General features: G+C 37.8%; 1 protein-coding gene across 6 annotated transcripts in view; it reads left to right on the top strand.

The window, feature by feature from the left end:
• Positions 1–15,640, top strand: part of EDA2R (ectodysplasin A2 receptor) — a 45,487-nt gene that overhangs the window by 18,539 nt on the left and 11,308 nt on the right. For all 6 annotated transcript variants that reach the window (XM_055268270.2, XM_055268269.2, XM_055268268.2 and 3 more), the window contains exon 2: positions 5,009–5,105. In XM_055268270.2, coding sequence (XP_055124245.1) covers positions 5,035–5,105 — 71 coding nt within the window. In that variant the 5' untranslated portion in view covers positions 5,009–5,034. The remainder of the gene's footprint in view (positions 1–5,008; positions 5,106–15,640) is intronic.

The raw sequence follows: 15,640 nt of genomic DNA, 5'->3' as shown, positions 1-15,640 counted from the left end.
GTTTTCTTATAAGAAACTTTTATAAGAGTTTTATAGTTTTAACTTTTACATTTGGGGATTTAGTCTATTGTGAGTTAATTTTGTATATGATGTGAGGTAGGGGTCTGATTTGATTCTTTTGCATGTGGATATCCAGTTTCCCCAACACCCTTTTTTGAAATGATTTTTTTTTCTCATTGAATTTTCCTGGCACTCCTTAAAAAATCCATCAACCATAGTATAGCAACTCAATTTATAATGGCCTCAAATTAAAAGCAGCCCAATATTTGCCAAGAAAAATATATAAACTGTGGTATATCCATACAATAGGATACTACACAACAATAGTAATTAACAAATGTTGCTATACAAAACATAATGGATAACTATCACAGACATTATATTTAGCAAGAGAAACCAGAAACAGAAGAGCGCATCTTGTATGATTCAAATTTATGTGAATTTCAAGGACAGGTATAACTAATTGTAGTGATAGAAGCCAGTGCTGTAATTACCTGGGGAGGAGTTGATATTGACTGGGAAGGGGCGTGAGGGAGCCTGCTGGGGTAATAGAAAGGTTCTGTATATTTATCCGGGTGGTGTTTACATGGGCATGTACATAGTAAAAATTTATTAATTTACTTAATCTTTGTGCTCCTTACTTTGTATATGTTGTACTGCAATCAGAAACAGATAGAGAAAAAATCCCAGCACGTTACCCACATGAATTTTTAGAGCACTTCTACATTACCTCATCTGTGTAACTTCTGAGTTACACAGATCAGATATTCTCTGGGCAAGCTGGGAAGTTGGAGGAAGTATTTCAGGGTGTAGCTGACAAACAGTACAACTGAGTGGGTGATGGGCTTTAGTAGAATCAGAACCCCATCATGTGTTATACTCCATGGGATTGAGACAAGAGGCATCTGCCACTTCCCTTCCTCTCCCCAACCCTCAGTACTGTAAAGAGAACACAACCCCATGTCAGAGTTGGGGTGAAAAAAATTTTCTTGAGCAGCCATAACCTTAGGTTGTGGAGGTGAGAGGGACTGTTGTGTGGAAAATGATGTGCTATTTCATAAAGTCCATAATAACATCCTCACTTACTTGCAAAATAATTTTTGCAATATTTGCAATAATATTTGCAAATCTGATTTTATTTCTTTTTCACTTCCATTTCAAAGGCAATTGTCTCAGAAAAGTTTCCAAACATTTGCTGACCAAGTTAATCCTATACCGAAATGTCTTGATGAAAAAAATCCAGCAAACACTTAGAACAATGTTTCTTTTAGCCAAGGTGGCTTAGGCACTGAGGGTGTCATGGAGAATCTTTTCCTTAAGCATCAGGTCACTGGTGGTTGCGATTAATGAGGAGAAAATTGCTATAGTGGCATCCATCTTAAACATGGCCTTCATGCTCCAGCTGAAATGGTCAGTGAAGAAGCTTGGGTGCCTTTCCCTTTTCTTCCCCACACATCCCAAAAATGACAAATGTCCCCCCCTTCACTATAAACCTCACTCTTCTGAAGAGGAAAGAAGAAAGGGAACCTGCTAATTACCAAACGTCTCATATGTATCAAGCCCTATACTTGGTCCCTTAATATGTATTATTGCATTTAATTTTCTAAATTACTGTGCAGTATATTATTTAAACGTCCATTTTGCAGATGAAAAAACTGATGCTGACAAAGGTAAAACCATTTGTTTGAGGATGCAGAATTAAAATTAAAACTCAAGTCTACATGTCCCTAACTAAGAGCTTCGCTCTTTTCTTGAAGTGAGGTTACTACTATTGTTTGGAAAGTCATTATCTTAAAGAGAAATGATCTATGTTGCTAGATTCATATGCATAGTTAACCATAGTCCAGGGAATGTAGCATGTTGATAAGCTAACAAATAGTAAGCACTGTTGAGGTACACACTCTCTGCCAGGTGCAGGGCTAGGCACTGGGCATGCAGTGGTCTCTACTCTTGGGAACTTTACAGGTCTGTATATATTGCCAACTTAGCCAGAAGTTTAGAGGATTCAGCCACATCCTTTGTGATACTTTGGAAGAGTGTCCAGCTGCAGTATGGAATACCTCAGAGTAACTCTAATTTTCTGAAAACATAATTATTCTTTCTTACTTTTTATTTTAAAAGGCAGTTACATATGCTACAGGAAACTGTTGATTACAGGGAAAAATTTATATAAGGTCTGACTTTGTCCCTAGATAATGACATTTAACCCTTATTAGGTAGTTTTACACACACCCCCTGACCTCTTCAAAAGAGTCCAGAATCTATGATTTTGTTCTCTTTAATAAAGTCAATTTGTTAAGCTTTGAATGAAAGATAATTTAATTTGTATGTTTTGAATAAATAGTATGAGAAAAAGAGAGGGAAGGCTGGGCATGGTGGCTCACGCCTTTAATCCCAGCACTTTGGGAGGCTGAGGCAGGCGGATCACATGAGGTCAGGAGTTCGAGACCAGCCTGACCAATATGATGAAACCCTGTCTCTACGAAAAATACAAAAATTTTCTGGGCATGGTGGCATGCACCTGTAATCCCAGCTACTTGGGAGGCTGAGGCAGGAAAATCACTTGAACCCAGGAGGCAGAAGTTGCAGTGAGCCAAGACTGTACCATTACACTGTGACAAGAGTGAAACTCCATCAAGGAAGGAAGGAAGGAAGGAAGGAAGGAAGGAAGGAAGGAAGGAAGGAAAGAAGGAAGGAAGGAAGGAGAGAGAGAAAGAAAGGAGGAAAGGAAGGAAGGAAAGAAGGAAGGAAGGGAGGGAGGGAGGGAGGAAGGGAGGGAGGGAAAAAAGAAGGGAGAGAAAGGCCCTCTGTTCAATTTGGCATCAAGCCTGCCTTGCCTAGACAGAGGTTTCAAAGCCATGGTTAGAGAGACATGTTGGGGTTTAGGACACATGATGTTTATTAGGTGGGTGGAGCTCTAGAAACCAAATGAAATAGGATGTCTCAGACCCTCAAATGCCAGCAGCAGTTGTCATGGAGATTTTAAACGTCTATGTTGGGAACTTAGCTCAAGAAGAGGGCTACTTCTTGGTTCCTGCCAATGTTTTTCTGTTTTGTGGGCAAAAAGGGATATGAGAAAGTTGTCCAGAGCAGTTTCCTGGCCCTGTTACTGTGGTGCTTAACTTCCTGGTCATGAAGGCTATGAGAATACTGATGTTTTTTGTTCTCAATGAGAAGAGTGCATAGCAAGGGGAGGGAAGCATGCCTACTGAGACCAACACCACGGGCCAGCGATCAAATCAGCACAGAAGACAGTATGTTTAGGCCGGGCGCGGTGGCTCACGCTTGTAATCCCAGCACTTTGGGAGGCCGAGGTGGGCGGATCACGAGGTCAGGAGATCAAGACCACGGTGAAACCCCGTCTCTACTAAAAAAAAAATAGAAAAAATTAGCCGGGCGTGGTGGCGGGCACCTGTAGTACCAGCTACTCGGAGAGGCTGAGGCAGGAGAATGGCGTGAACCTGGGAGGCAGAGCTTGCAGTGAGACGAGATTGCACCACTGCACTCCAGCCTGGGTGGCAGAGAGAGACTCCAGTCTCAAAAAAAAAAAAAGAGACAGTGTGTTTATCTTATGCAAACATGGATCTTGTAGCCCCCTTTCCTTTGAATGAAGGAATGGGAAAGAATGGCCCAGCTGATGATGGAAAAAAGGTGCACTTATGGAATGCCATCTAGAATGATTTAACCTATCGCTTTTGGGGACCTTTGAGTGGAGGAGTGGTGGCCTCTGAAGGTACACATGTACACTCTCCTCTCTTCTGACTAAGAGTACACATTAAGGACTTTGGTACTTTTAGAAACCACTTGAAATTCACCCTAGTATGAAGTCATGAGTAAGTAAAGAACCTCATGCTACCTTTCTCTTTGAGTAGGATAAGCCCCATTTATGAATTACTTGAGCCCCTTCATTAAAATTCCTCTTTGTAGAAGACAACCTTTCTGCATACTTAACTCTGTCTTATTTTGTATAGCCCTTTAGAATGGTTTGATGGACCTTAGCTCCTTTAACCCTCCCAAGAGCTATATACGGTAGGTGAAGAACATTCTATCCCTTTTGCTTAGATTAAGTAACCGAGGCCAGAAAAGACAAAGTGATCCATCCCAGATTATAGATTGAAAGGGTAAGAGCCAGGCATGGTGAACAGCCATCCCACTTTGCCCAGAACTGTTCCAGTTTTAGCACGGAAAGTTCCGTGTACTAGGAAACCTCTTCGTCCTGAGCAACAGGATTATTTGCTATCCTATAGCCAGGAATAGAATCCATATCTCCTAATTCTCAGTCCAATGCTAGCTCTACTGCTATATGTGTCTGTATTCCAAGAACTATTATCTGAGTAATGTTTCCCTATCTGTGCACCTTTGTGCACCAAAATATGTCTACATGCTGTGTCATTCTCCCCTCCCATTCTGCCTAAGACAGAAGCTATGGCAGCTATTGGTCCTCAGAGGTACTGAGGCCACTGTTGGCAAAGAGAAACCATGTTCCAGCTTTTTCAATTATAAAATAAAGATGACAATCCCTATACTGCTTACCTCACTTGGATGTTGTGTAGATCAAATAATAATAGATGTGAAAGTACTTTCTAAATTGTTATGATCTGTTCACACATGAGGGATTGTGATTATTCTTTACCCCCTGGGCAGAAGCCAACTCCTTGTCTTATTACTCTCTTTACAAATTCAGCTCCTGGTATAGCCACTGACTGAATTTGAGCAAATTGCTTAGTCTCTTTGCCTCAGTTTCTTCATCTGTAAAATGTTGCTAACAATAATTCTTAATATGATTGTCTTGAGAATGGAATGAGTTACTACATGCAAAGCGTTTACAAGAACTCATGGCACATGGTCAGAGCTACATAAGCATTCACTCTTTTGTGTTGGCTTCCTCAGCCCCACTATCTCAGATCTAGAGAATAGATTAAGGGGACCCAGAAGCCAAGTGGCATGGAAGCCACTACTTATAGTCCCTTCCCACTAGCTTGCTAGTTCTTGTGTTCTCTACCCACAGCCTTCCCACCATGGATTGCCAAGAAAATGAGTACTGGGACCAATGGGGACGGTGTGTCACCTGCCAACAGTGTGGTCCTGGACAGGAGCTATCCAAGGTAAGTTCTCCTATTCAGTACACTTATTTTTGTTGCATCTTAGGAACCAGCCCAGCAACTGAAAGAGGCCAAGATTAGGGGAGTCAGCTGTACTTATGACTGATCCAGTTCAGCGAGTAAAACCTGGGATCCACAGAGTATGCAATAGCAGTCATGATTCCAGCATGAAGTCACCCTAGCAAGATCAAGGTCAAGGGAAGTTTCCATCAGATAAAAGAGTATTTCAAGAAGAGATGTGTAATGCAGAGACACATGAGGACTGTTCAGCATTAGAGTAATCTGTCAGCTAAAGCAAGGCCCAACCACAGGGTGTTCAAGAGCCAGATATCAGGTCTTAGGAATGAGAAAGAGAGAAGAACCAAGAAGGCCTCTGTTCTAGAGGGTCTGCACTACTGAGGAAGCTGTGCAATGGAGAATATAGGGATAGGGAACCACGGACGGTCTAAAATTCCAATTAAAGATAAGGATCAGAACAAAATGACCAGCAAAGCACAGACTTTATGTAACTTACTTGTTTCAAGCCTGGATCTGCTTAATTGTTCTTTCCTCAGATCCCTTGTTGGTCCCTGAACTTGGGGGTGGTATTAAATTTTGGCTGCAGCTGGGGCTACAGAGGCCAGAAGCAAGCAGCTAGCAGATGGCTTCTGCATACTCACACCCTATTGTATGCAATTTTCATTTATTCAGCAGTTGCTTATTGAACACTTGCAAAATGGTAGGCATGGTTGTAGACACCATGGATATGGCAAAACGGACAAAAATATTTGCCCTCATAGACCTTACCTTCTATTATTAGTGAAAAAATAATTATTGAGACACATACACAGATAAATGAAGAATCTGGATATGAAGATATGAGAAGAATCAAATTAGGGTGACTGGGTGGCTACTTCAGATTATGAAACAAGGAAAGGTCTCCCTAAGGAGACAGCCTCTGGGGAGAGGATACTAGTGCAGAGTCCCAAGGTGAAAATGAACTAGGCATTTTGAAGGAAAAGGAGAAAGGTTAGTGCAATGAGTGTATGGTGAATGAGAGGGAGGGTAGTACACAAAGAGGTCAGAGAGAGAAGTATGGACCAGACCAGATAGCAGCTTGAGGTCTGTGAGAAGTTTTCATTTTTCTCTAAGTGCATTAGGAGCTCTTTGGAGGGTTTTGGATTGGAAAGTTACAGGAATCTGTGGCTGGAAAACAACGTAGTAATTATCTAGCCCACTTTATTCCTACCTTTGTATTTTAAAAAATGAAGAGAATAAGGTGCAGGGATATCAAGACATACAAGCACTAATTCTAAGTTTTTATACATGGCATTATGTCCCACAGTGGGGTACCCACATGGTTGATAAAGGATCCCAATACCAAGGAAAGATCGCCAGAGGTTGGGTCATGCTGGACATTAAAATAGATATTAAAGCTTATATATGTGTAATATATATAAGCTTTAGAGCCAGATACACATGGGCATGAGTCCCATCTTTGCTCTGGGCAAATTATTTCACCTCAGAATCAATTAGGATGTAGTAAGTTGAAAGTAGCATAAAATTTAACCATGACATGAACCGTAAGTATATTTATTTATGTAATGAAGTCTGGAGACAGGTAGCCTTTTTGCTTGTTGGGCAGATCAGCAATGTTCTCAAGGATTCAGTCTCTTTCCACCCTTCATTTTGGACATCTTGCTGTTTTGTTCTAATTATTGTGGCCTCATGATTGCAAAACTCAAAGCATCATATCTTCATACAATAGTCAAAGTCAGGAATCGGGGCAAGGTCAAAATAGCTTGCCTTTTATAGGGAAGAAATCTTTTCCCAGAAGCTGTCCAATAGATTTTTCCTTATATCTTATGGTCCAGAACTGGGTGACGTAGCTATCTCTAGCTGGAATAGAGACTGGGAAATAAGTATCTGGCCAATGAGAATGGGATTGTGTGATTAAGACCAATCAAGAATCCGTTCTGGAGGCTGGTCATCATGCCACCTAGAATGAAATCTGTGTTTTTATAGTAAAGAAGAAGAGGGGCAATTGTTTGAATAAGCAGCTAGAAGCATCTGACAGCCTTTTTTAAAGTTACTTTTATTTACTTTTAAATTTTACTCATGAATTATAAACATCACTGTAAATAAATCATTGCAGAAAATTAACACCATTTCCTCAGGACATTTTTCTTGATGTATAATTGCCAAGCTAAATAATGTGTACAATTTTAAGACTTGAAATATATCAGCAGATAACACTTCTGAATTTTTTTTATACTAATTTCCATTACCATTACATTTATTTTCAACAGTGCATAGAATTCCTGTTGTGGCCCTCCGTTTGGAGTCCCTGACTTCCCACAACAAATTCCCATGTCCCAGAAGCCTAAACGCAAATGAATAATAGACATTTTCCTGATCTATTAATTTTATGCCTTCCTCTTAATATTAATTACTAATTTATGAGGACTTTATGAGAATTTTGGTTTTACTTTTTTTCTATTTGATAGGGGAAATGTACCAACTTTACTGTGTTTATTTGCCCATTTGCCTTTCCAATTTTGTGATCTATTTCTGATTGTTTCTCTTTCTATTCTTTCTATTCATTATTTATTGTTATTTGTCTGCTCACATAAGGAACTTAAGTAGACAGACATATAGTAGATAATAGAGTATTTTAAAAATCATTTATATAAAATATATTAAAATGTAAGTATATTTGTATTTAAAAACCAGAAATGCTTTTAAATTTTGTTTCTTTTTAGCATCATCTATTGATTTGTAAATATATTTTCCCTTTGATGTATTAATTTGATGACATATATTAATAAATTCCTAAAATTTAAATATCTTCCATTCCCAGTATAAACCATTCTTGATTATAGTTTTAAGGTAAATACCCTTTTATGTTGTATAAGTTAGTATTTTAACTAAAACAAATAATTATTATTGTAACACCATCAGCATCAAAATTTTGGATCAGCATTGTGCTATCATGGCAAAATCAAGAATATCAATGTTTTCTGGATATAAAAGTGGTTAATAGCAAAAGAATTTTTGCACCTTAATCATTTGAAAGAACTTCCTTTGCCTCCTAATTCTGAAGGAGAATTCTCAATAAATTTTTAATGATAATTTGCTCCTTCTTAATTTATTAAAAAATGATTTATTTATTTAATTTTTATTGAGTACAATTTGATAGTCTTTGGTTTTATTTCACTGTGCCAATCCCTGTCTTTTAATTGGCTTACTTAGAACATTTATATTTAAATAATCATTGATATTTTAGGATTTAAGCCTAACATTTTATTGTTTTTGTGTTTGTTTTCTCTGGTTTTTTTGTCCCTCTATTTGTCTTTTCTTGCCTTCCTGTGCTTTCCATGAACATTTTATTTAGGATTCCATCATGATTTATTTGTAATGTTTTTGAGTGTATCTCTTTGTATCATTTTTTTAGAGGTGGTTCTGAGTATTACATGAAAAACTAACACATGTTACTTTTTCAGTGTCAGCTGGTATCAACATTTTGCCATTTCAAGTGAAGTACTGAAATATCTGTTCCATTTAGATTCCTTTACTTTCCCCACTTTTAAATATCATTGTCGCGAATATCAGATATAATTTTTGTTAAATTTGTTTTAGTCATCAACTATGATTTATAAAGTGTGTGAAGAGAAAGACAGTACATTTTATACAACCATATTTTTTTCTCTCCCAGTGTTCCTTCCTTCCTGATGCTCCAAGATTTCTTCTTTTATCACTTCCACTCTTTCTTAAATCATTTCATTTCTGTTTTATGAACTCCCTTTATCATTATTTAAGGGTAGGCCTACTAGCAACTCATTCTGTTAGTTTTCCTTTGCCTGAGAATGTTTTTGTGTCCCTTCATTTCTGGGGCTACTTTCATTGGATATAAATTTGCAGTTGACAGTTTTTTTATTAGGGTACTTGAAAAATGTAATACTTCCTTCTGGCCTCCATTGCTTCTGACAGAAACCCACTGTCATATCATTTGAATGGGTGCTTTTCTATAGGTAATGCCATTTCTTCTTGGCTATTGTCAATATTTTTTTAATTTAGGTTTCAGAAGTTTTATTATGATGTGTATTGGTGTGCATTTCTTTGGATTTATTCTATCTGGGGTTTGTTCATCTTCTTTAACTTGTAGGTCTTTTACCAAATTTGTGAAGTTTTCTCCCAATTTGTTTGAAAATATTTTTAGATAAACATTTTAAAAATTTTCTTTTCATAAGATTCTGACAATATGATTGTTCTATTTTTTTTATAGTCTCATAGGTTCTTGAGGCTTTGTTCATTTTATTTTATTTTGTCGTTTTCTCCCTGTTGTTCATATTGCATAAATTCTATTGTTCTGTCCTCAAGTTCACTGATTCTATCATCTGTCTCTACTACTAAGCCCATCCACTGAATTTTTAAAATTTCTGTCATTTTATTTTTAATAATTACCATCTGTTTATTTAAAAAAACTTCTGTTTCTTTGATGAGATTTTCTATTTTTAAGATAATTTTAAATTGTTTTTTAAAACATTTTTATTATGGGTGCTTTAAAATCCTTGTTCAGTCATTCCAACATCTGCTTTATCTAGGAGTTGCTGTCATTTAATTGACTTTTCTCATTCATGTTGTGATTTTCCTTATTCTTATTATCATGGGTGGTTTTTCGTTGTGTTCTGGACATTTTGTCAATTAAGTCAGGAGACTCAGGGTCCTATTTAAACTTTTACTTTAGCAGGCAGTCATCTGTTTAGGTTTAGCATACAGGTTTTGGCCCTCATTTGTGAGCTGCAGTTCTAAAGACTATTTAATTTCCCGGACCTTTGTAGTGTGATTTTTTTGTCTGTGGGGTTTATCTTGTGCTGCCTCAGGTATAAACGATTTCCTGGGCCAGGTCACTTGGTCCATTTAGGTCGGCATAAAGAAGTGTCTGAGTTGTAGAGTCAAAGGACGTTTCCCATACTGGACCATTTGTTATTAGTAGGATACCACTTGCCAGTAAACCCCAGCCACCTCTTCCTATGTGGGGGAAAATAATCTAAGACCCACAGGACAAAGAAGCATTTGAGCTGGGTACTTATGGTGGAATCTCTGGTGCCCCCTGCAGCCCACTGTCTCTAGTTGTGTGTGGGAATCGCAGGCCCGTGGGGAAGAGGCTTCTCAGGCCAACAATTGGTGCCTCAATTTTGCTTATTTGTGAAATATGGATTATAATGCACCCTTATAAGGTTTTATGATGAATAAACAAGTATATAAATTCATGCGTGTGTGTGGATTTTTGTCTGATTGATTCAATTATTTAGTCACAATATTCAGGATAGCATCCTCATGCATTGTAGTTGCTTCAAAAATGTTTTCTGAGTTAACCAATAAAATAAAAGGGAGTGCTAACCAATTAATCAATCAATCACTCAACTTATTGGTTAATTTTCAATAAATGCTAGCTTGCTTTTGTCATTCCCTTCTCTAGCAAGTGAGTAAGTGAGGAGTCAGGCACGGGTCTTCTGATTCCAGTGCTATAGATAGAATAAAAACTTGCTTTCCAGAAGAACAATACCTAATGTTCATCTGTTCATTGAAGGATTACTATGTTCTAGGCATGGTGACAAGCACTACACACAACCCACACACAAAGCTATATATGTATCTGTGTGTGTGTGTGTGTGTGTGTGTGTATGTATCTGGTTAAGAGACATCCTTTATCTAAATAAGAGCTGTTTGTGTTTCTTTGTCTGTGAATATACGTTTAGTTTCTCATAAGGTGGTTGTCATTAATTTATACTAGTTCTGTATTTTAGGAATATAAATCTTTAGTCTGTGATATGGTGTACATCTTTTTACTAATTCGTTATGTATTTTCTAATTTTGCTTATGAATCTTTTACCCTGAAACTTTTTAAAATTTTTATGTAATTAGAACTATCTTTCCTTTACTGCTTCTGGACTTTGTGTTGCAGTTAGAGAAAATTTCTCCACTCCCAGATTAAAGAGGAATTTATTTATATTTTGTTTTGGTACTTTATGGTTTTAATTTTTATCTATAAATTTCTGATCTATTTTGAATTCATTCTGGTGTATAGTGTGAGGAATGTATCAAATTTTATCATTTTTCACATTGTCATTCGATTATCCAACATAACCTATTTAAAAAGCCAGCTATTCTCCATTGCTTTGAGATATTCCCTTTGTTCATTTCGACAGCTCATGTAATCTCAACAAACCTATAAGTTGGATAGCATTAATTCCAATTGGATTGACAAGAAAATTCAGTCTCAATGACTTGCCCAAGGTCACATCACTGGTCAGTAGTAGAAGTGGGAGTTAAAGATAGGTCTTCATTACCTTGGATCAGGGATTTTCATCACTACCTTATATTTCCTAATAGTTTGACCTCCAGCTCACTGTTTTAAGCAGATATGGAAGCTATCACCATTCCAATGGTGCACATAAGGTAGCAGAGATTCCAAGAAACCCTTTGCCTTTTCAAGAAACTTAGAGTATGAGTAAAATGGCTAGTGCCCATGTCAGATCCCATTGGTAGATGGTATCATTGTGAGTGAGGCTGCAAGGTATTGAGTAAAGCCTGAGTGCGCAAACACAGGGACAGAATGGAAGGAGTATTTAGAGCCTGCCTGATGCTCACTTTTTCCAACTCCTGGGAAAGTATAACTTAAATGTTAGTTCAGGTAATACTAACTGCTGTAACAAATACTAAAATTTGGTGACATAACAGGTTAAGGGTTTATTCCTGAATGTGACTCCAATCCATGTTGGGGAGTAGGAAGATTCTTCTCAGCCATTCAGGAAGCCAGGCTTATGGGAGCTCTGTATTTTTTAAGAAGCCTTATTAAAATACAGTTCACATACCAGACAATTCACCCATTTACGTTTACAATTCATGGTTTTTGGTATACTACATTATGATTTTTAAGATTGTGGTAAAATATATAATCTCAAATTTGCTGCATTAGTCATTTTAAGTGTATAATTCAGCAGCATTAATCACATTAACAATGTTATGCAACGATCACCCCTTTATTTCTAAGACTTTTTATTACCCCAAATACAGTCTCTGTATGCATTAAGCAATAACTCCCAATTTCCCCCTCCCCAAAGTGCCTGATAGCCTCTACTCTCTATCTCTACAAATTTTCCTATTCTAGATATTTCGTATAAGTGGAATCATATTTTTTCATGCAATCACCTTTACCAGAGATATTTACTCTTTGCATGGCTTTGAGTTACTCTCCATTGTCTGTTCATTTCAGCCTGAAGGACTCTCTTCTTGTAGTCAGGTCTAGTGATATCAATAAGCTATTGTTTATCTAGGGATATTTTAATTATTCCTTTATTTTTGAAGAACTTTTTTCTGCATATAGAGTTTTTGGTTAACAGTTTATTTGTTTAGGCACTTATATATGTCATCTCACTGACTTTAAGTCTGCACTTTGTGATGAGAAATATGCTTTGAATCTTATCGAGAATACCTTTACTTGACAAGTAATTTCACTCTTGATTTTCAATATTTTCTCTTTGTTTTCAGCTATAAACATTTTGTTGATAGTGTATCTCAGCATGGGTCTCTTTATGTTTACTCTGCTTGGAGTTTCTTGAACATCTTGGATGGGTAAATTTATGTCTTTCATCAAATTTGAGAAGTTTTAAGCCATTATTTCTTCAAATATTCATTCTTGTCCCCCATCTCCCTATTTTTTCTGGGAATCCCATAATGTATATATTGGTCACCTGCATGATGTTCCACAAGATCCTTATGTTCTGTTTACTTTCTTCTCCTCAGACTTGGTAATTTAAATTGTGTTACATTCAGGTTTGCTCATTCTTTCTTTTACCTACTCAAATTCTCTAGTGAAGTTTTCATTTCATTTATCTTACTTTTTAGCTCCAGTATTCATGTTTGGTTCCGTTTTACAATTTTTCTTTACCAATATTCTCACTTTGTTTATACATTTGTTTCTTGATTTCTTATAGTTCTTTGTCCATGTTTGTCTTTGAGCAAATTTAAGACAGTTCTTTCAGTCTTTGTCTACTAAGTGCAATGTCTGGGCTTCCTCAAGAATAGTCTCAGTTCTTACTTTTTCTTGTTCCTTTTAATGGGCCACACTTGCCTGTTTCTTTTTACACTGTGTGATTTATTTTTTTGTTGTTAAAAACTGGGCAGTTTTGTATTGTAATGAAGTAACTCTGGAAGTCAGATTCCCCCTCTTCCTGTTTTATTTTTGGTTTTGGTTTTGTTTGTTTTTTTTGTAGATTTGTGTTGTTGAAGGCTATAGTAGTCCATCTGTTGTTATTATTATTATTGTTGTTGTTATTATGATTTTGTTGGGGACTGGGTATTGCTCTGTCACCCCGACTGGAGTGTAGTGTCATGATTATTGCTGGCTTCAGCCTCCACTTCCTGGGCTCTAGTGATCCTCCCATCTCAGCCACCTGAGTAGTTGGGACCACAGGTGCATGCCACCATTCCCAACTAATTTTTGTATTTTTGGTAGAGACAGGGCTTTGCCGTGTTGCCTAGGCTAGCACTCCATTTGTTTAGGTGTTTTTCCAAACTATTTTTATAGAGACTATTTTTTGTCACGTATCGTCATTGAAACCTATGTTAATTTAGCTCATGTTCAGCTAATGTTTGGACAGCAATTTCATTGAATGCTAAAAGTTAAAAAATGACAACAACAACCAAAAGAAAAAATAGCCACACACTACTCTCACATTTTTAGATTGGCTCTGTGCTGGGGAACTGCTTAAACAGCCAGATGTGCACTTAGCTTAGGGATCAGCCTGACATGTAAGCTTTAGGTCTCCACTAGTATTTTCTGAGCATGTGTCTTGTATGCACACACATTTCTAAATTCCTCCATGTGGATACTTTTGAATGTCCTTATTTCTAAAGGAACCTCCCCCAGCTTTTGCTCCCAGACAGTCTGTTTTATGTCTTAATCCATAATCATTGCCCTAGGCATTGTGGTTTGTTAGTTTGCCTTGCAGCATTTTGAAACAGTGCCCATCACTTTTCCAATCTGCATTCTCAATTGAGTGGAACATACATAAATACCTTATATCAGTCCTTTAAATAGCCCTCAAAGAGGTTGGGACAGACATACACAGTAATTTGTCAATGTTTTGCTTAGCTCACTCTGGAATCAGGTACTGAGGTCTCACACTAGGAATACAGGCTGAGGCTACTTTAAGACTTCCACTACTTGGGCCGGGCGTGGTGGCTCACCCTGCAATCCCAGCACTTTGAGAGGCTGAGGCGGGTGGATCACGAGGTCAGGAGATCGAGACCATCTTGGCTAACATGGTGAAACCTCGTCTCTACTAAAAATACAAAAAATTAGCTGGGCACAGTGGTGGGCGCCTGTAATTCCAGCTACTCAGGAGGCTGAGGCTGGAGAATGGCATGAACCCGGGATGCGGAGCTTGCAGTGAGCCAAGATAGCGCCACTGCAGTCCAGCCTGGGTGAAAGAGCGAGACTCCATCTCAAAAAAAAAAAAGACTTCCACTACTTTAGGACTGCCACTGCTCTGGGGTGAGGGATGTAACAAGTACAAGTAAAAATAGCAGAAAACTTTCCTATTATTTTCAAGTGACCTTTTTCTTGATTTCAGATTTACATGGTTGATGTAAACCTTTGAATGTTTCCCAGAGTTCTGACAACATTGATTATGACAGTTCCTGCTTGTTTTTCTATGTTTTTGTGGGGGCATAAGAGCTTGAAGCTGCCTACTCCTCCATTTTATCTGGCTTCTGCTATCATTCTTAATATATTTATTCCAAGGTTTCCAGGGGTGTCAGCATGCACTGGAAAATGAATGCATGAAGAACATTTAAGTATCACACAGGACATGTTTTTGAGTCAGGCCTGGGAATGGCAAACAATATTAGTATCCATATTTCATTGGCTAGAAATGATGCACGTGCCCCCACTTCATTGCAGTGGGGTTAAGGAATGTTGGCTAATGGTGTTCTCAGGAGAAATAAAGAATAGGTTAAGCGAACAACCAGCCAGCTTCTGCTACAACTAGCATACAATTAATATCCTTTCACAACTAGAGTTGTTTCTTTGAGAAAGAGCTGTGACTGGTATCAGGCAGGAGCCTTGTTCCTGTTGAGGTTAGGCTGTCAGCTCTAAGAATCTCTAGAGAGCATTTATTCCAGTTTCCTCAGTGTTGGGACTTCTGATGCCCAGAAACTGGGGGTCGGGGGAAGGAATATGGCCAAAGTTAGTACCAGGGCTGAGATAAGAGCCAGCTAGAGTGTTTGCCTCTCATCTATACCATTGGCATTCAAACATTTTTTACCATGACCTAGAGTAAGAAATAACTTTTTATCACAACCCAACATATACTTTCATGCATTTTATCTGTAAAACTTTTATAAAACAGTACCGATGTGGGTAGTGCTTATGACTATTTGTCAAATATTTCAGCTCCCCATATTCTGTCACATTGTAGAATTGCATTTTCTTGTACCCGTTGTAGTTATTAATGATCATGTGCTGTGTATGGCCAAGGACATGTGAGTAA

This window comes from Symphalangus syndactylus, chromosome X, assembly GCF_028878055.3.
Source record: "Symphalangus syndactylus isolate Jambi chromosome X, NHGRI_mSymSyn1-v2.1_pri, whole genome shotgun sequence".
NCBI lineage: Eukaryota > Metazoa > Chordata > Mammalia > Primates > Hylobatidae > Symphalangus > Symphalangus syndactylus.
Note: the sequence above shows the minus strand (reverse complement) of the source record. Positions and strands in the feature narration are given on the sequence as shown.